Source organism: Cryptomeria japonica, chromosome 1, assembly GCF_030272615.1.
Source record: "Cryptomeria japonica chromosome 1, Sugi_1.0, whole genome shotgun sequence".
NCBI lineage: Eukaryota > Viridiplantae > Streptophyta > Pinopsida > Cupressales > Cupressaceae > Cryptomeria > Cryptomeria japonica.
This window is the reverse complement of record NC_081405.1, coordinates 98,000,808-98,022,849: the sequence shown is the minus strand read 5'-3', so window position 1 is coordinate 98,022,849 and position 22,042 is coordinate 98,000,808. Positions and strand designations below refer to the sequence as shown.

At 38.5% G+C, this 22,042-nt stretch overlaps 1 protein-coding gene across 1 annotated transcript in view; it reads right to left on the bottom strand.

The window, feature by feature from the left end:
- LOC131041919 (uncharacterized) overlaps positions 1–19,107 on the bottom strand; it is a 92,077-nt gene extending 72,970 nt beyond the window's left edge. The window contains exons 1-2 of the mRNA XM_057975170.2: positions 18,662–19,107; positions 13,358–13,469 (exon numbers count right to left, since the gene is read on the bottom strand). Of these exons, the coding sequence (XP_057831153.2) occupies positions 13,358–13,469; positions 18,662–18,907 (358 nt within the window). The 5' untranslated portion in view covers positions 18,908–19,107. The remainder of the gene's footprint in view (positions 1–13,357; positions 13,470–18,661) is intronic.
- Positions 19,108–22,042: the final 2,935 nt, after the last annotated feature.

The window sequence follows — 22,042 nt, the reverse complement described above, 5'->3', positions numbered from 1 at the left end:
TTCTTCACCAGAACAGATCCTGTTAGGAATCTAGATCTCTGTTAGGAGATAAGTCCTATTAAAGACTACCTTGTTAAAGGATTTCAAATCCACAGTTGTGAACCACCTTGTTAGAGAATTTACAAAGGCTTTGCTGGGCCTACCCGATTAAGGGTTTCAGACTTGTCGAAGATATTAGTAATCAACAAGTGAATGATCTAGATACTAGCACAGTATGCTTGGTTAGATCCTTGACAGCTCATTGTTAATGCATCTCAGCATTACTTCAGCCTTCAATATCTCCACACTCTATCTCTTCACATAGACCTAATCTTCTCTTCAATGATCGCACATATCACACATCTCAGATGCAAACCCTAGACATGATGTCCTTATAAAGGAAACTGATTTCATGTCAGTCCAATAGGATTAGACTACAAGTTCCTAGGTTCAATGCATCTAGACACATTTGGTAACACGGCACAAAATCACCGCCAAAGTGTCGGTGGATGATAACTCATCACACATTACAGTAATACCGGTTGGTAACTCATCACAAAGTAATACCGGTTAATACAATATACTGATTACCGGTTGTCAAAAATAAAGACTGGTAGATCTTAGAGTTCCGATCAAAAGTTAACTACCGCTTGGTTCCATCGTACCGCTTGAGCTCCTCGTACCGCTTAAGGTCTTCATACCGCTTGCGGTCTTCAGTCAATCTGTGACCAGTAAACTATCTTCTGCAAAATACCGATAGTCTAAAGACTATACATTCAATAATACACAATACCGGTTGGAACAATTACCGGTTGAGCTCCTCGTACCGCTTAAGGTCTTCATACCGCTTGCGGTCTTCAGTCAATCTGTGACCAGTAAACTATCTTCTGCAAAATACCGATAGTCTAAAGACTATACATTCAATAATACACAATACCGGTTGGAACAATTACCGGTTGAGCATAACTCATACATCAAGAAAGTGTGTGTCCATCAATGACAGTCAAAACATCATCAATGTTTTGACATCCAAGTGTTTTTACAACAAAGAAATGCCATAATCAAAATTACTCCCCCTAAGCATATACACTATCCCTTTTGCAAAAATTACAATGTACACTACTCCCCAAAGTGGTAACATGAAAGTACATGAAATGGTAACATTCACCAAAATTTTAATGTACACTACTCCCCCTTTGCCAACAATGACAAAGTAATGCAAAGTAACCCCTTTTTGCATATATAATAAAATAGAGTAGATGTTCATGACAATAAGGAATGAAATTTCTCAAAAACAGATTTAAAGTCCTGCACAAAAGTTTTCATGGCCAATGTCCATGACTCAAGTAATGAGGTAGCAACCTCACTTTCAGTCTTCATCTGGAATGCCAATTCTTCCATTGCATCAATGGTACTCAGCTCTTGAGTTACCGTGATAGCTTCCAGGTTGAGAAAACATTTCTGAAGAATCTACAGTCTTGGCAATAGGAGCAGTTGAAGCTCCTGCAAATCTTGAGTCCGGTTCCTGATCTCTAAGTCCATCTTGGCAGTCTGTTGCTGATAATGATGAACGGTTTGTCCATAGGTAGTGAATGAATCATATGGCATCTTGAAATTGCTTATATATGCTTGTAACTCCGATTGGAGTTGAGCTTTCTGTTTAAGCACATCGTCACAAAATAGATGGGGTTGGCAGATTTTACTCAACAGTAATTTACCTTCACCCATAGCAACACTGATATCATTCTATTGTTTCAGCAGTTGTGTCCGCAGTTCATTCATTTGCTTGACTAAGGCAGTATTGAGTGCCTTTTCATGGTTCTTCTTTGCAGTTGCTTCAGCAACATCTTCCAAGCATTGTACCTGGTCCTCCACTACGGTACAAAGAAGTTTGAGCTTGGATAGAGAAGAATCGGTACAGGGGAGGTTAGTACCGGGAATCAAACTGGTAAGGGTGTCAACCACAGTTTGTATGACATCCTGTTCTTTCTTCCTTCGCAATTCTTCCAGTCTCTAGCGTGCAAGTTTGATGGTTCGTAGTAGCTCAGACTCATCTGCTGATTGAGTCAGACTTGCAAAAGTTAGATCAATAGGACTGTTGGTATCAACCTATTTGGTTTGATCACCGATTGCCTTAGGAGTCGGCCCTCCTCCTTTTGTTTTGATCTCCACTTGTTTGTTCTTCTCTGCTTCCTTCTCCTCTTTTCTTATCCTCTTCTTTCTTCTTTTGCTCCTCTTCTTGTGTTTTCTTCTCTTCCTCCTTCCTTTCTTCTTCCTTCCTCTTCTCTTCTTCTTTTCTCTTATCTTCTTCTCTCTTTCTCTCTTCCTCTTTCTTCTTCTCTGACTCTTTCCTCTTGATTTCTTCTTGCCTTGCTTTTTCCTCTAGCTCTTTCTCCGCTTTCTCTGTCCTGTTTCTCTTTCTCAGCTTGTTCTTTGTCCTGTTTCTCTTTCTCATTGTCAGGAGTGACATCCTCATCAACATCAATAGGATCAATTTGTTATGTCACTCTTTCACCTTGACTGTCAAACACCTCATCCGGTTGGCCTAAGGATAGGTCAGGTGCTTGTTCAGCCTGCTTAGCAGCTTCAGATACTCAGTGCATATTGACAGCAGCTTTCACATGTATATGTGTCCTTTTCCACTTCAAAAGTTTTACCTTCTAGTAGCCTGAGTCTTCTCCTTCTCATGAAGAAGATGCCTTTGTTCTTATCCATTATTTCAAATAATTCAGAATTTGAAGCATCAAGAAAATATTGTGCAAAAATTTTCTCCCTGATCTCCTATTCTCTTTCAATGGCAATGCGCCATTTGTTATCTAAAGAATTATACAAAGAATCTTTTGTAACCGATCTAATCTTAGATGGCGACCGATCATTAATACACAAGTATTTAATGACTTCCTGTTCTACCTCCTCTTTCTCATTATCATTAAAATCATCAAAATACTCCTTTAAATCATCAAGCACTTTTCTCCAAATATTCTTAATTGTCCTCCGACAATGTGTCATTGGTTTATAAGAGATGTCTATATTTACCTGTGTTGAAGTTGCAGGTACATTACCGGTAGACTTCGCCTTCTTGCTTGATTGCCTTGTCTTCTTTGTTTGAATCTCCAGTTCAGTGTCCTCTGACTCCGGTGAGTGGGTCTTGGATTTCCGCTTCCTCTCGAATACCTTTGCTGGAATAATCTCAGGTTTCTTCTTAGCTGGTGACCGCTTGGTCACTTTCGAACTGGCAGAGGTAACCAGTGCAAATACCGATGGCACTACTTTGCCCTTTTTCTGTTTTGGTTCTTCAATCGGTGTGACCCTTTCCACGTAGGTACCTGTTCTCTTTTTCTTTGCATCCAGTGGTGAGGGAAGTAGGGTAGAGGCATACCCGACCAACATGTCATTCATCACTTCATACCCCATAGGAACAACTACTTCCTTTCTCGGTTCCACCGCTTCCATTATGCAGTCATCTATCCTTTTTGTGAAGCAGATGTCATCTTCATACTTCTTCACGATATCATCAGATATCCTCTTTCTCTGGCTCATCTTCCGCTTGAATTCATCAGAATATTTATTCAGAACCTCAGGTTATGTAGTTCCCACTACTTGTAGACTTTCCTTAATTTGTCTGGAGACCGGTAGGTCAGTAGACCATTGCACATCACCTACTCCAGGGAAATAACCTTGAAAATAAAAGAATAAGCTGACTAGAAGTTGGCCAAACCTGAACCTTAGAGAATTGTCCTGTTTGATGGACTTCAGATTCAACAGGAATTGCTTCTGTAGACAGGTACATAGGTCAAATGTAGTGTCTTCCTTGATCATCCTGTAAGCGGCATTCACCACAGCAGCAAGGACAAAGTTCATTCTACTGGCATAAAACATCTGGTAACCAATCACCATGCAAGCATATTTTACCAGATCATCGAAGATGGTGTTGACGGTCATCGCCCATTGGTCACTCACAGATTCAGTGAGCTTTGTCATTTTAGTTTTGGTGACCTTTCGTAGAGCTAGTACCTCTCCAATATTACAGAAACCGGTGACGGCATAAATTGCTTCCGATGTGATGTCATGCGTCCGCTCGAGATACATCTTGTCACCATGCGCTCTACTAAGGATGATGTGAATATGTTCTTCTATGAACTCTTCCAGAAAATATACCGCATTGTGCAGTTTCATCTTCTCAAGGACACTACTCAGGTTTGATCTTCTTGTCATCCCCACAAAACAAACTTAGCTGGGAATGAATCACTAGGGATCCTAGGTCTTCCAATTTACAGTCTATATACCCTGAAATATCTCCCTCAACAATAACTCTGGCGGGTATTTGAGATAGGGCATCATATTTCATTTTCTTTTGAAGAAATTCAGCTGAATCTTCAGGGGCACTAGAACTAGAGTGCGATGCAAAAGCCATGATCAAATGATAAGAAAGAATTTCGGAAAATACCTTCACAAACTGGAATTTAGGTTTTCCAATGACGCGCACAAAACACTACTTCGGTTGCAAGTTCACCGCTTAGAATTCTTCACTGATTGCTTGAAGATTTCGTCAACTGCTAGACAAATCGCTCTGGTTGCTTTGCTCTTGAAAAATTCTTCTCTCGAAAACAGATAAGTGAAAATGACAACGAAAAACCCTTTTTAAACAAATTCTCACCTACCATAATAAATGCATCACCGCTAGGGCACAAACCCTAATTTTGCCTTTTACCGCTTCAAATCTTCTGTCGATTGACAGGTAACATATACCGGTTAAGGTCTTTGCCGACATAAACCAGGGGTTCAAAATATTTCACCAATATGTTCCCCCTAAGCTTTTATGAAGCTTAGTTTGTTGTTTCAGAGACTTCCACACTAGGTGCAGAAACAGGTTCATTCTGGGACTCTTCTTCTTACTTCTTTTTCCACGTTTTGTTCATTTCCACTTGAACGGTTTCAACATCAATCTTCTTTTTTGGAGTGATCGTTATATCATTCGATAGGTTCTTTATCTGTCTGCAAGTTCTAGCAGTGTCCCAGTTTGTTGCAATGATAGCATACCATTCCAGGTGTTCTCCATGGTCAGTTATTCATACTTCCATTCTTCCTTCCGCATGTTGCAGCAGTGTGACCGCTACCACGACAGATCAAACAAGTTGCTCTCCAACCAGTTGCCGCTTGATAACCACCCAACCGATGGTCGTAGGTATTGTACCGATTGGGATTCTGGTTCACAAAAGATTCTGGGATAACTCCTTGAGTCCTTGGAGGATATCTCCAAGTGTTTGTGCAAAACCGACCTGCATTCAAATGCTCTATGCCCAAACTTGTTGCATGCATAACAGTTTCCATTGAATCTATTGGATCTAGGTATATTGTTTTGAAAATAAGGAAAATTGTTGTAGGCCTTGCTTCTACACACATTAGCAATATGTCCTTCTTTGAGACAATTAAAGCAAACAGGTTTAAATTTTTGCTTACCTTTATCCTTGGATGTCGGTTGCTTCTTTGATGCTTCAGCTTTTGTTCCAGAGGTCTCACCTTCCTCATACCCGAGAAACCAAGTCTAGTGGTATTCTTTATTGGCTTTGCCGATTCTAGCTTTTGCTCTAGCTTAGCAGTACTCTGATTGAATTTGGCAAGTATCTCCTTTAACTCAGTAAGTTCGTTGGAAATAGCAGCATTAGATTCCATCAATGTTGCATTCTCAGAAATAGCCATGTTTAGTTCACCTTGCATTTCTTCTTTTCCCACTTTACTCTCCTGAAGATGAGCGGTAAGGGTACTGATTTCTTGTTTCAGCTTGGAGATCTCATGATCTTTGTCCTTTACCAAATCTTCAGCTTTCCTTTTGTTTTCAAGCTCTTGACACATTCTGATAGTCAATCCTTCCAACTCCTTTCTCAGATTGGCTTTAGATTCATTCAATTTTTCAACTTCTTCAACTAGGGCATCCATGTCTGCTTCATCAAAAGAGCTATTTTCAATAAGTTCCATCAGTTTTTCAACATGCTCTCTTCTTTTGGCCAAAGAGGATTTATACTTGACTTTGAGTTCATCATAGGCTCTCTCAGTCTGAGTGAGACGATGAGTAAGCTCCCTCACACTGTATTCCCCCATATCTCTTTCCAAGTGGTTAGACTTATAGAAAGGTTGGCTCTGATACCAATTGATGAATACTAAGAGGGGGGGGGTGAATTAGCATACCCAAAAATACTGTAAACAAACTTTTAAACAGTTTAGCAGATAACCGGTATAGAAGATTCACTAATAAACCGGTTAAGATAAATGCAAACCAAATAGCAAACAAAGTATTCACCCACAAGAGCACAATCACCATAACACAAGATATTTGATGTGGAAACCCAAATGGGAAAAACCACAGTGAGCAAAAACTCACAAGTAAATATCTGCAGAATAGAAACCAAACCGGTTAAGGTCATACAATGTTCTTCACCAGAACAGATCCTGTTAGGAATCTAGATCTTTGTTAGGAGATAAATCTTGTTAAAGACTACCTTGTTAAAGGATTTCAGATCCACAGTAGTGAACCACCTTGTTAGAGGATTTACAAAGGCTTTGTTGGGCCTACCCAGTTATGGGTTTCAGACTTGTCGAAGATATTAGTAATCAACAAGTGAATGATCTAGATACTAGCACAGTATGCTTGGTTAGATCCTTGACAGCTCATTGTTAATGCATCTCAGCATTACTTCAGTCTTCAATATCTCCACACTCTATCTCTTCACATAGACCTAATCTTCTCTTCAATGATCACAAATATCACACATCTCACATGCAAACCCTAGACATGATGTCCTTATAAAGGAAATTGATTTCATGTCGGTCCAATAGGATTAGACTACAAGTTCCTAGGTTCAGTGCATCTAGAAACATTTGGTAACACAGCACAAAATCACCGCCAAAGTGTCAGTGGATGATAACTCATCACACATTACAGTAATACCGGTTGGCAACTCATCACAGAGTAATACCGATTAATACAATATACCGATTACCGGTTGTAAAAAATGAAGACTGGTAAATCGTAGAGTTCCATTCAAAAGTTAACTACCGCTTGGTTCCTTCGTACCGCTTGAGCTCCTCGTACCGCTTAGGGTCTTCATACTGCTTGCGGTCTTCAATCAATCTGGGACCGGTAAACTATCTTCTGCAAAATACCGATAGTCTAAAGACTATACATTCATACACAATACCGGTTGGAACAATTATCGGTTGAGCATAACTCATACATCAAGAAAGTGTGTGTCCATCAATGACAATCATCAAAATGCCAACAATCTCATCCATGGGAGTGGCCATGGTAGTAGTCACGATGTGACTTGATTGATCAAGGGATCCTACCTAGCTAAGAGGGAGTGTTGAAAATGTAGCTAGGTCGTATCCCTTGATTGGGCCGACCTAGCTTGGTAAATTTTAATGTGGCCTTCGGCCTTAAAATTTATTGTGTAGAGGCCTATTTGGGATATTATGTAACTTGAATTAGGGCAGGCCCTATTTGGGCGAATTACATATGTGTAACTTGTAAACACAAAATAGGTCATGAAGTATTCATGTAACTTGTAATATCATATGAAAGGCATTTGAATTTAATTGTAACTTGGCACCAAAATTAAATAAGGCTGACCAAGGTTTAGTGTAGACTTGAATTCATATATATGTGAGATGACTTGAGGATCACAAATCATCAATCTATCAAGCGAATATTTCTATCTCTGCTAACTGCGAACTACCTAATAACGATCATCATCTGCAAGTTACTTCTGCATTATTCTAAGGAAGCGAATTAGACCTCTCAGTCAGCAAACTGTTCTCCTAACTGGGCAAATATCATTCTAGGTCTGCCGAAGTTTTTCTAAGGCTGTCGAACCTGCTCAGGCTGCCAAATCTGCTACAGGGTATCAAATTCTTGTGCTAGGGGCGATTCCATCAAGTCTGAACGGAATTGTAAATTCTGAAAAGTTACTTTGTGTTATGCCCTAGAAGGGTTAAATTGTAATCTGGTTCTGCGCCTATCATTAATCGGATCTGAGATATTCTTGCTGAGTTTTTCACCTCCAAGAGGGAGGTTTTCCCAGGGTACTGTTGTGTTCTTGTGTGTTATGCTGTTATGTGTTTACTTTACCTTGCATTCTTATTTTCTGTTAATTACTAGTAATCTGATTGCCAAAAACTAACAGACAAGTGGCAGTATTTTCATTTCTCAGTTGAAGTATGCCAGGAATTTGCTAGACAAGTTCAAGATGACAAATTTCAAATCCTCATCTACGCCTATGGAGAAAGGGCTAAAACTATCAGCAAAATCAGATTCACTAGTGGTCAATGAGTCAACATTCAGGCAATTAGTTGGTAGCCTCATCTATCTTATAGCCATTAGACCTGATCTAAATTATGTTGTGAGCTACATATCTCATTTCAAGACTACCCCTAAAGCAAAACATTGGATTGCAGCAGAGCGTGTACCAAGATATGTAAAAACGACACCGACATTGGCATTCTATACAATAGAAGCAACGATCCTCGACTGATTGGTTTTACAAACTCAAAATGGGCAGGTTTCGTTGATGACACAAAGTCTACTTCTAGGTATGTCTCCAGTCTTGGTAAGAGTGCAGTCACGTAGACCAATAAGCAGCAAGTGATAGCTCTTTCCTCAACAGAAATTCAGCATCAAGGAACTGTTGGAGCAGCATGTAAGGCAATATGGGTACAAAGGATCCTTCTTGATATGAAAGCCTTCACCCTTGTTTTGTGACAATCAAGGGGTGCTAAAGTTGGCTAGAATCCAGTCTTCCACGAGCAAACAAAACATGTAGAGCTTCACCTTTCATCCAGCTGCTTGTTGAAGATGGAACTATGATCTTGCGATATGTTTCAACTGAGGATCAAACTGCAGCTATTCTAACGAAGTCTATGAGACCGAACAAGTATTTGGATGCACAAGGCTTTCAAAGAAGTCCTTTAGATCCCCACTTGTATGTCAAGAGCACTGGTAATGACATTATTCTTCTTGTCATCTATGTGGATGATATCATCATTACTAGTAGTGGGGCAAATTTTCTTGAGCACATCAAATGTCTTTTTGTGTCAAGCTTTTGATATGACCGATTTGGGTCTTCTGCATTATTGTCTCGGTGTCGAGGTTTGGCAAACAGGTGGCAATATTTTCATTTCTCTGTCGAAGTATGAGAAGAGTTTGCTAGACAAGTTCAAGATGACAAAGTGCAAATCTTCATCCACACCAATGGTGAATGAGTCAGCATTCAAGCAACTAGTTGGCAGCCTCATCTATCTTATAGCCACTAGACCTAATCCAAGTTATGCTGTGAGATACATATCTCATTTTATGACTGCCCCTAAAGCAGATTATTCAGTTGCAGCAAAGTGTATATTGAGATATGTGAAAGGAACACTCGACGCTCTCCTTTTTGCTAGGATGAACTAATCATATAGGATAGGAACCCACCCCAAGCCACTAATCATCGGATGATAGGTTGGGCTCTCCTCACTAATAGGTTGGGGAGCAAGAGTATCAGATTCAAGAAAGAAAGGCAAGTTCAAGCAGGAAGTGGGGATTCCAACACTAGTCTCAACCAGGTGCACTAATGACCGAGCTCATGACGGAAAGAAGAGGAGGGAGGAACCCCACCCCAACGTCTCGATTCCCCGACTTCTTTCTTTCGAGGTTGAAGCGGAGCCACTACTTCTAATGGTTGGTACCTCCTACCCAGGTCTTTGGCATTCTATAAAATAGAATGCAACAATCCTCAACTGATTGGTCTTACAAACTCAAAATGGGCAAGTTTTGTTGATGACAGGAAGTCCACTTTTGGGTATGTCTTTAGTCTTGTTACGAATGCTGTCACATGGACCAGTAAGAAGCAGTAAGTGGTAGCTCTTTCCTCGACAGAAGTAGAGCATCAAGGAACTATTAAGGCATCATGTGAGGCAATATGGCTATGAAGGATGCCTTCTAACATGAAAGCCTTCACCCTTGTTTTCTGACAATCAAGGGGTGCTAAAGTTGGCCAAGAGTCCAGTCTTCCATGAGCGAACAAAACATGTCAAGAATTATTGTCATTTCATCCAACAGTTTGTTGAAGATGTAACTGTGATCTTGTAGTATGATCCAACCGAGGATCAGACTGTAGATAATCTATCGAAGTCTCTGAGCTTGGACAAGTTTGTAAAATTTAGGGGGCAACTTGGTGTACTTAGCAAAATGATCATTAGGGGAGGATATTAAAGTAATATTGTCATATTTCTATAATGGTCATTTAATTAGTTTGTTTAGGTAATTTCCTTTTTCATCTTTCATTTTTGTTTTAGAAACTCTACTTGTAATCTCTCTTTAAAGAGCTTTATCTCCTTCGTAATATATCAGTTTACCATTTCACTATAAGTGGTGCATTGAGAAAAAAACATGAGTAATCTATCTACGTAAGGCCATGGATAGAGCCCAAGAAGTGATTCAATATTTGTATTTGTTGACTAGAAGCAAATATGGACCAATATGCCACATTATTAATTGAGGGCGAAACTAACATGTCCACCAACATATTCATGATGTTGCCTACTATTTGAACCCCAAGTTTTTCTCCATTTTATTTAGAGCAGATGAGGAGGTTATGCTTGGCCTCAACACATGTATTGAGAGATTGGTTCTTGATGAGAACCTTCAAGACATCATACATGATGAGTTACAAGATCATAAAAGGGCAAAGGGGAAACTGTTTTCTCAACTTTTATGCATTCATTTTGGTGCAACAACATCTAATATTATAAATCTTGCCATTCACATTTTGTACCAGCCCTATAGAGCTTAAGTTGTGAGTATACTTGAAGTGTGTTTAAAGTGATTCACACAAAGCAGCACAATAGCTTGACTCGAAAGCACTTAAATGACCTTGTCTTTGTGCAATATAGATTTTGCTGGCATTCAAAGAAGGTAGATGAGCAAATGACATCATGTTCTTGTTGGTATTTTGGATATGTTGATATGGTTTTCTCATTGATGTCAACACCTGTCATCACTTGTCAACACTTATCAGCACTTGGAGACTTATCAGCACTTGGAGATCCTTGTTTATGTTCACCGGCAAGTCAGAGACTTATGCACAATCACCGGTATTTGGGTCACCGCCAGCTTATATTGTTCACCAGCACTTGGAATGACTTGGAGACTTAGTTATGTCATAGACATTATTTGATCACTTGGTTTTGACGATTTGGCTATTTGTTTATTCGGGTTTGCATATTTGCTGTTACCGGCAAATAGGTCCAAGTTATGCACCGACAGGCATATCTATTCCAGATCAGCGTAGCACGTTATGGAGATAATTTATTATTATTGTAAATGCATTAAGTCGACATCATGCATCGGATATTGATTTATTTGTAATTGATTTTATTGTAATATCTTTTAGTGAGCCGACTTACTCAATTGGTCTTAGGTTATGGTATAAATGTAAGATCTCATTTGTGAGATTGATATGCAATTGGAAAAAGAATTGTAATAGGGTATATGCGAAAATAAGCAGAGCTATACAAGTAGACATCATTTGAAGGTTGAAAGAAGGTTTTTGTGAAGGCAATCAGAACTAAACCGGCATATGAAGATGCTATTTTATGTAGTACATTATCATTGGATTGAACCATCCAATTGTAGTCAGTGTGACTCTCATTTTGTGATTGAGCAGTGAGCTCTAGGCAGCTGACCTTTTTGCATGTGCAGAATCCATATTGTACACACATACTATCTGCAATAGTATCATCTGATTGTGGGTAAGGCTTCCCACCATGGTTTTTCCCCTTACAGGGTTTCCACGTACAAATATTTGTGTTATGTGTTGTGGATGTTGTTGTCTTTCTGTTTCATGCATTAATCTTTACCGATACTGCAATTAACTGATAAAACTGTCTACCGGCATTAAGTTTGGTTTACCGGCATTAAGCATTAAGTTTTGGTTGAATTTATTGGACAACTAATTCACACCCCCCCCTCTCTCAGTTGTCTCTGGGACCTAACAGTTCTTGCCCTCAATGGCATTGATCCATATTTAAAATTGGTTGTTGTGAATATGGATGTAATGTTCAGTGTTGATTAGATAACCAATTTGGTGAGGAAAGCAACAAAATGACAAGAGTGGACTTTTCTAAGCTTTAGTCATAGAAGAAAGTTATAATCTAATTTTTTCTTTGTATTCAAACTTGATGTTCATATGTATAGAACTAGTTTCTAGCATATGATGTTTATTGGAATCTAATTTTTATCTATATGTTAAGGAACTCAATAAAATGTTCATGCATAAACTAATTTGCAAGTTTTTGAAAAAATAATTTTACAAATTGTTTTTTTTTATGTTCAATGAATTTATTGAGTTTCGAGTTTTAAAAAATGTCGAATGAGCCAAGTTAGTACCAAGTCTGGAATGAGCCAAGTTAGTACCAAGTCTCGAATGAGCCAAGTTAGAAACAAGTGTAACTTTTCAGAGCCAAGTTAGAAACAAGTGTAACTTTTCAAATATGATCTACACATAAGTATACCTTCCAAATCAATTTTTTGTTATATGTATGAGTATTTCCAAAGAAACTGCTCTAAGAAGCCTAAACCTAATGAGGATCAAAATATAACTCAAAACGTTGATAAGAAAAGTAACAAGAACAAAAAAAATCTGGATAATTCTATTAAACCCTTCTCTTCAAACCCTTTTTTGGCATATCCCTAAATAGGAATGATAATTTTGTGACCAAGACAAATGAAGAAGTAATAACATCTAAAACAACACCATTGCTTGTTGATAAGAAAAGTAACAAGCACAAAAAAATCTGGATGGTTTGATTAATCCCTTCATCTTCAAAGCCTTTGTTGGCCTATCCCTAAACAAGAATGATGATTTTGTGACCAAGACAAATGAAGAAGTAATAACATCTAAAACTACACCATTGCTTGAAGAGAAATCTATACCTAAAAATAATGATCCTGAAGTGTAATGCTTAACACAAGACATGGATGTTGGTTCAGTGATGGCAGAGGATGATTGTGGCCTTCTCAATCATTAGTCAAGAAGGTAAAGGAAGGGAAAAGAATGCTGAAATCAAAACAAAACAGGCTTCAAACAACATAGTTGTTTGCAAGCAATCTATTATGATTCTTCGATCAAAGCAAAAAAAAATATGGAAAACAATAACATTAGATCTTAGAAGTTTGTGTGCGGAAAAATTTTCGTGTATCTATCTTTCTAAAATCTCTGTGTAATAATTGTTTTTTACTCCCAAATTTCTTTGGGATTGTATCCTCTATAATCATTGCTTTTTATGATAAATAAATCACTTATTTTAGTAAAAAGTATATTGAACAACAAATAGAGAAATATACCTTCAGGCAATCTTTCATTTGGTCTACTCTCAACTTTCGTCAATTTTGGAAACCTTTCTCGGTCATCATCACGACGCTCCCTTTTCATCCGTTGTTTCCTCTCTTCACGTTCCTATGACCACAAATTCATTCTTAGCATGTCAAACTTTATTAGTACAAAATTTTAAAAAACTAGGAACTAGTTTGAAAATGGACATGAAAAGATACAAACATACATATCTAGCTGCTAGTTTACCATGTACATGAAGCATTAAATCAAACTAATAATGTCAAATTGGAACTAATCAAAAGCCTTTAAAATTTTGCCATTACTAAGCCATCAATTTACTTCCACAAGACTTAGAGTAAGATGAGACAATTTATTTTTGCCTCTATAAAACTAAGCCTGTGTAACAAAAGAAGTTGAATGTGTATTCATCTAGTTGATAAAAAAATGTTGAAATTCATCACCAATAATGAATGCAAATTGAATACGAAAAGATGAATCCTTCCTTTACTCTCAAGATTAGAGGATTGTTTACCAAAAAAGCAAACATTCATTAAGCATATAACCAACCATTGCCATGGTTTATCTTATAACAGAACCAATAGGTTTCTATTTCTTAACCTTAGGAAGAATTTCTATATGCACTAATGGTGGTTTCTAGTTATGCAGTTATTTTACAGGTATAGATCATTGGAATTCAGTGAATCGCTAACCACGTTGCAAGTTGAAATAGGGAAGCCACGGTAAAAGTTGGTAATTTGTAGTGATAGCTTATAGCTAAGTACATGGAAAAATACTTTTTGAAGTACTTAGTATAATGAGAAATTGATACACATTATGCTAAATATATATTGATGTGATGAGTATTGTATTCCATATGTGACACCCATTCGGATAAGATGAATGTTTCAAATAGATTCTATCTATCTCTCGTGTTAAATTCAATTTTGCATGATATATGTTATGATTATGTTTTGGATTATAAATTATGATAGTGAAATTAATCAAGTCTATCTCAATGTTATGATATCATGTTTTTGTTAAAAATCTAACCAAGAATTTCAAAACAATTATTCAACTAATTAAATTTTGTAGATGAATGGTCAATAGCTTCCTTGTTCCTCATGAAATGCATGCAATAGAAAACAAACTTTTGTTTGTTAGTCAAGTAAATGTGGTCAAAAATTTGGATTTTGAGTTGAGAGTTTTGGGTATTACTAACTATTACTTTCACATGATGCCCTATATCTCCATTCATGCTATTGAAAAAATCCCCAACATAAATCCCATGGAACTGTTTAACAGTTGCAATGTTCAACTCTATAAGGTCAGCCAATGGTACAGCATTGAGCCTTTCAGTGAAATCCTACTCAATTACAGTCCACTAGTAACAGTTTGTGAATTCTAAAACTTTTATAGCTAGGGTACAGACTACCAGTGCCAATTTGACTAGAAACAAATAATTTACAACTTATGTACAAGTCAGGTTGACTAAAATCATCCTCTACATTATCCCTAGGTTCAGATTGAAACAAACAATTTATGACTTATCCTGTAAAATGTCCACTAATATCATGTTCCCGCAACACAATAGGTCAGCTATGCCAATCCAAATAAAAACATAAAACTCATCAAAGAAGATGACCTCTAAATCACGCCCCCAACCTACAGCTCAGGGTATGCGCTGCCATCCCTATTTGAGCCAAACAATTTCAAAGCATACAGTAGTATGCACACTAAAATCATGCCCACAAACTCAGCCCTATGGTCCACACTTCAATTCAACTTGAAACAAAAATAAATACAAGTCAACCAAAAATATGTCCACTAAAATCATTCCCACAACCTGAATCCTAGGGTATGCACAGCCAATTGGATTCAATAAAAACAATTTACAATTTATAGTGTAACATGTATGTTAAATTAATAGTTGGAAAAAAGCATGTGTGGACTTGGCTACAACCAACACTCTTAAACTCAATTTTGATGGTATGGCAAGAGGCAATCCAAGCCAGACGGGAGGAGTAGCATTAAGATCAGAATCAAGGTGTTTTGTAAAAAAGGAAGAACTTTCTACTAAGGTGTCAAATCCAACAATGGAGCAAAGGCACTGGCATTTCTGGAAGGTCTGAAATTGGTAAAATCAATCAATTGTAGCAAACTGGAGGTTGAAAGAGATTCTCTCTTAATTATTAAAGGTACGAGAAGGATTCAATTCTAGATTGAAACCTTAAAAAATATATTAAGAAAGCCAACAAAAAAATAGTAGGAGCTTTGAGAATATAGTTTACAACTTGATTCCCACTGTTATAGAAAGAGTAATAGGCTAGTGAATATCTTGGTCTCACTGTTGTTCAATAGATCAAATACTATTTTCTGCAGAGGTAGTGATGAATGATGATGCTATGGAATGACCAATTGAGGATATTATATCATTTGATTCACATCATGCAAAGCCTCATCCACCGCCAAATTTTAGATCTCCACCATCCTTGTCCTCATGATCTAACATGTGAGAAATTAATACAAAGGTTATCTCTTTTGCATCATGCAAACAGTTTGATGGTAATGATGTATTGATGTGCCCCTTACTAAAAAAAGGGTTGCGGCTGTCTAAGGAGTGCACAGTATCGTATTTCGGTGTATTGCTTGTGTAGATGTGCTAATATGCAGAGGAATTCTATTGACTGAAGGTAAAAGTAGATTATTTCTTGATAATTAATGGATATGAGAAGGATTCAATTAAGGACAGAAAGGTTAAGAAATATATAGACGAATCAAAAAGTATTGCAAGAAGCTTTGTCAATATAGTTTATTCTCACTGTTATATGGAGAGTAATAGACTAGTTAATAGCTTAGTCAATTGTCCAATAGATCAAATTCCAGTTTCTGCAGCAATATGTGTTGATACTATGGAATGACCAACTGACAATATTATATCATTTGATTCACTGTCACGTCATGTGAAGCTTCATCCGCCACCAAATTTTAGATCTCCATCATCCTTGTTCTCACGATTTAGCATATGACAAATGAATACAAAGGTACAGTAGAAGTAGTTGGCACAGGGGAAGCATGTGTTATCTCTTTTCCAGTATGCAAATGGCTTGGTGGTGATGATATAATCATGTGCTCCTCATTATAAAGCGGATGTAGCTGTCTAAGAATTACATAGTATTGTATTTCATTGTATTGTTTGTGTGCAGATGTCGATATGCAGAGGAATTTGATTAACTGGAGGTAGAAGGTGATTCTCTCTTAATAATTAACAGATACAAGAGGGTTTCAATCACCTTATGAATTATATAGACGAAGCAAAAAGAATAGCAAAAAGCTTTGAGAACAAACTTTATTCTTACCATGGAATGACCAATTGAGGATATTATATAATTTAGTTCACATCATGCAAAGCCTTATCCACCACCAAATTATAGATCCCCATCATCCTTGTTCGCATGATCTAACATGTGAGCAATTAATTTGAAGATAAGCTCAAGTAGTTGGTACAGGGGAAGCATGTGTTACCTTTTCCAGCATGCAAACTGCTTGATGGTGATGATATAATGGTATGATCCTTATTAGAATGAGAATGTGACCGTCCAAGAATTGCATAGCATTGTCCTTGGGTGTATTGCTAGTGTGCAGCTGTCAATATGCAGAGGAAAAGCCAAAGGCTAGAGAGAAAGAGATGCCATTTCCAATGCAGAATTAATTAATTATTTTTTCTGGAAGTTGAAGAGTCACTGATACTTATTCAATTGCTCTTGACTTGAACAGGTTTGGAAAAATTTGGTGGGAACAAGCAAGATTTTGTATTGCAATACTGGAAGCAAAATTGGCATTCAAGTGGCAAATGATGAAGTTTGTGAGTGAATTATTCACACCTCACCCCCTACATTTTCTATTTTAAAGGTTGTTAATAGTCCACAGGAAGGAAATCCAGGTATGCCTCCTGCCAAAAATATGATAGAAAGACTAGATGTTCTACAGGTAGGATTTATGATTGTAATCAACCATGTAGTGAATGTAGAGGAATTTTGCATGAACCTAGCATTAGTAGCGGATAATTTGCAGATGATTCTTCATAACAACAATCTGCATGTGTCTAACATTTTTATCACCACAGGCCTTTGTCAGGAAGGGTTACATAGGGTGCAGGAGTGTGACTTCTAAGAATCCAATGTTCAAATTGTTGATGGAGATGGCAAAGCAACTCCACCCCCATCCTCTTTCTATAGCTATGTGTATGTTCTGTTACAACTATCTATATTGCTTATCCAGCTGTTCTTTTGTGTTAACATAACATATAAATTGTGGTTGTTTCACCCTTTTGTAATCAAATTCTCTATGGATATAGACCACCCAATAGAACCCACAGCTCTTCGATCAAAAAAATGTGTCTGCTAATATCACGCCATTGACATCAAACCAATGGTCCTTACTTCTAATTCAACTGCGAACCAGAAACCAAAAAGACTAAAAACACACATCACCATGTAACATGTCCATGAAAATACCCCCGATCCAAACCCCAAGATCCGCAGCCAACTCTAGTCAGAACAAACAATTTATAATTTGTACTGTAATATGCCACTAAAACCATGTGGCCAGCCATTAACTTTAACTCAAAATTAAAATTCACTTATGAACTAGCTCAAGCCCCGCTAACAGCAACGGTGGCAACAAAGCAATTAAGAACAATTTGCGACATGTCCCAAAATTAAATCCACTGAAACCATCACTACTCCATGTTTTCACAAAATTAAACATCCCTCGTGAGGACTCCAGCTTTTCCAAACGACATTTTACACTCTCTTCCAACTAAAACGCCTTCGTCCAAGCTTCTTTCGTATCCCTATAAAAGGCCTAGAGAAACTTACAACCCGTAGCCAATAAGCAACTCGGTTAATATCCTCGAATCATATCACCAGAATTTTTAAGGCCGCTTGGGGTTTCATTCAAGATTTACGAAATCCTAGAATACGAATTACGAAATTCTTAACAATATTTATCATTATTCTTACAACCCGTGGCAATAATGAAAGTAGGTTAAAATCGTGAAATCACATTACGCCCAGAAATTTTTTAAGCCACCTAGGGTTTCATTCAAGCTTTGTGAAACCCTCCATAAATTTCTTCACAATATTTCTTTTCCAAACCGCTGCATAAATTATCATTTATTTTGAGTACTATAATTTGTTCCAAACCCCACGTAAAGCATCATAATTTGTATCATCAGTACATGCTTCCAAACCCTAGACAACTGTTTAGCGTTACAATTTACTTTCAAAGCCCCACATAGTTTTTAAAGAAGTTACCCGTCTGAGAGTCTCTACGCCTGACTCAACACGTTCTTCTTCCTCTGCTTCGTAAACTTCTTCGCGTTCGTGTCCACGATAACGACCACTGCTTTCGACTTCCACAACTTCTTCTTCATGTTCCCGCTCATGCTCATGCTCATGCTCATGCTCATGCTCTTGCTCGTGCTCGTGCTCGTCTTGTTCCACAAACTCCACTTGATCGTCATCGTCAGGCAAAGGAGAAGCATTCAAGTTCAAATCCATGTGATCAATCAAAGCACAATTGGTTTAGCTTACATGTATCCAATTCTTGGATTAATTGCTCTTCTTGTTAGTCTGCTCTGCATCTGCCCTTGCCAGTGTATCTCTGTGAATTTGGCCCTCGGGGTTTGGAGGGCGATCGATTCCAAACCGCGACTTGGGAAAGAATTATACTTCGCCCTTCTGGACAAAAATTGCGTTCTACTAAAATTAAGAATGCTTATTTATAAGCGTGACAAATTATAATGTTTTATATAAATGCATTGAAATTTAAAAATTAATAAAAATTAAAAAGACAAATGTCACGTGTTGATTCAAAATTAGTATTAAAAGAAGTATTTGGTTTAGTGCTTGGTGATAATGATTTTTTTGGTCATGTGCCTCATAATAATTATCAATATCATTATAATAATGATATTATGGTTGAAGGAGAGAAACTATATTTAAGTTTAGCTTGGGTAAGGATAATTATTTTTGATTGAATAATAATTTTAAATAATAATGTTATGGAAATTAAATAAGTGAATTATAATAGATGGAAAAGTCTTAGAAGAGAGTAAGGAAGTCATAAGTTTGGGAGGAATCGCAAAAGGAGGAAAATACTAAAAAATAAAATCAAAGCAATTTTGGAGTTGCATGAAGCAAGGCCTTTGTCATCTCTTCCAAAAAACTGGAACCAGCATGGGCGCACCTTAGCAGTTGCACATTTTTTGCAAAATTGTATGGGATGAGTTGCCCAATGGCACGAATAGTGGATTGGTGGATCATCTCCTTCAATGGTCAGGTGAGTCCTAGATTCGTTTCCTAGGGTTTCCTCATTATGAATGCATAGATGAATATTTGAGAAGGGAAATTATTTTTGGAAAGCCACATTTTTTTTCAAGTTTTTAGCTTTTACTACATGAACTGGGAGCCAAACTTTTGCCCACATAAACATGAAATCAAGAAAACACCTAGATGGATCTTGCTAAAAGATCTGGCATCTGAATATTGGGGAATAGAGACTTTGAGTAGAATTGAGGAGGAATTGGGTTCGTTTATAGGAGTTGAAGAAGACTTTATAGGCGTTGAGAAAATACAACACCACAAGAGCCCAAATAATCTCTGCAAGCTGAAAAACCTGTTACAAGGAGAAGCAATGAAGCAAATCACAGAAGGAAAGAATACACAGGAAAAATATGCTCCAAAAGATGAGAGCTCAATAATCTCCAAAATGTATGCTCAATAAAAATCCTTCTTCATACAATGAAAAGAAAGAACTCAACCTTTAATAGGTCAAGAAACCCTAAAAGGGAAAACCTAGGTTTGCACATAATAATTAATTAAAATAATTAATTATATGCACCTAAAGTTAGCTTAAGTGTAAAAGAGATAAAGGGAACTTAAATAACTAAACAAATATTGTTTAATTAATCAAGTAAATACCCGAATACTCTAACACCCCCCCTTAAGCTAGACTTAGGGAGAAGCTAAAACCTAGAACAGCTAATGAAAGCAATAAAGATGGGTCCCGGCAATAAGGCCTGATCAGGTACCCAAATACAATGAAATCTCTATGAACTGGAGAAATAGAGAAAACCACATGGGAACAAAACTCTACTCCAAAAAGAGATGGAAAAGAACACCACTGAAGCAAGAAGAACTTACAAACTCTATCGAAGAATGACTGCTAATCTGGAGAACCTCCACTGAAATAGAACATGACCAGGTAGAGAAGACTATAATCTGCATGAGTGCCCTCAAATGACACTACTCGAATCAGATGGCAAACAAAGGCAAACTACTGAACTCGAAGATACAGATGGCATGAGACACCAAAGCCTGAAGAGCTAATCAATTGAACCATGGAAGCATTAGAACCAACAGGATAAACCTCCCCATAATGCGAAAGTGGGAGAGGGACAGAAACACTGAAAAGGACAGCAAAAAAAAACTGCATGACGAAGAACCAAGAACATCAAAGGTGTTGAGACAAGAACACTCGCTTGACACACTCACTTGAAAAAGGAAGATGGCAAACAACAGGCAAACACCAACCCCCTCATGGCACTTGATCAATAGTGCATGTACAACAAGACACAAGATATGCAAGATTCCAAGTAAACAATGCATGATGGCACTTTATCTCAGTGCGTTTTCATAAATACAAGCTACACTGATAAGAAGATTGTAAATAGAAACGTGAACCAAAATAGAAACATCCTACTCAGAGAAGAGATCTCAGGACCTGAAACAACCACGATATCCACCAGAGTGCTGAAAAGCAAAAAACTGAATAAAATATGCATGGAGCAGAATCTAGAAATAAAACTCAGATGGCTGGAAAGTACACAGCACACGCTTTCTGAAAAAAAAACTAAACCTCACTTTGACTGGAAAAAAAATAGTCAAATAGCAAAATTGGAAAAAATTACCAACACCATGAGGTTGGCCTCGGAACCAGCTTTCCGACGCCTATTCGTTTTCAAAAAAATGACTCCGTATGCCCAAGATAGAGCCAAAAAACCAAATCCCCCCTGAAAGAGACAAAAGAAAGGAGTCTGGTGGCTGGGCGGTGATCCGATGGCCAGGGAGCGGTGCTCCGGTGGCGGACGGGTGGCAGTCGGGTGGCTCCCCGGTGGCTGGGCAGCTGAGTCCAGGCGGCGCCCAAGGCTTGCGACGGTTTCCGGTGGCGCAGCAGGCGGCAGGAGGTGGCCTGAGCGGTTCCCGGTGGCGACAGCTACAGGCGGCGATTTCCGGCGGGCGGTGGAGCTGGCTGGGCAGTCGGGCGGCGAAGGAGGCCGGGCCGAGCGGGGAGATTTCCGGCGGGCGGCAACAAGGGCCGCTAGGAAGCAGCGACTGGGGAGCTGGCAGCGGCCGACAGTAGCGAGGAGGCGGGGAGGCCGGCAGGGGGGGGGGGGGGGGGCGGCAGGACCGGGGAGAGCAGCAGTGGCAGCGCTGGGAAGAGAAGGTGGGGGTCGAAGGTGGCGACCGATGGGCGCAGGGAGGCCGACAGGGGGCCGGGACAGCGGGGGTCGGGAGCCAGAAGGGGGCCGGAGACCGGAGGTGCGGGGCCCAAGACCTGCAGCAACGCAGCAACACAGGGGCCCCATGGTACCCTGCGTACCGTGGGGACCCCCCAAAAAAACTTTTGCCCCC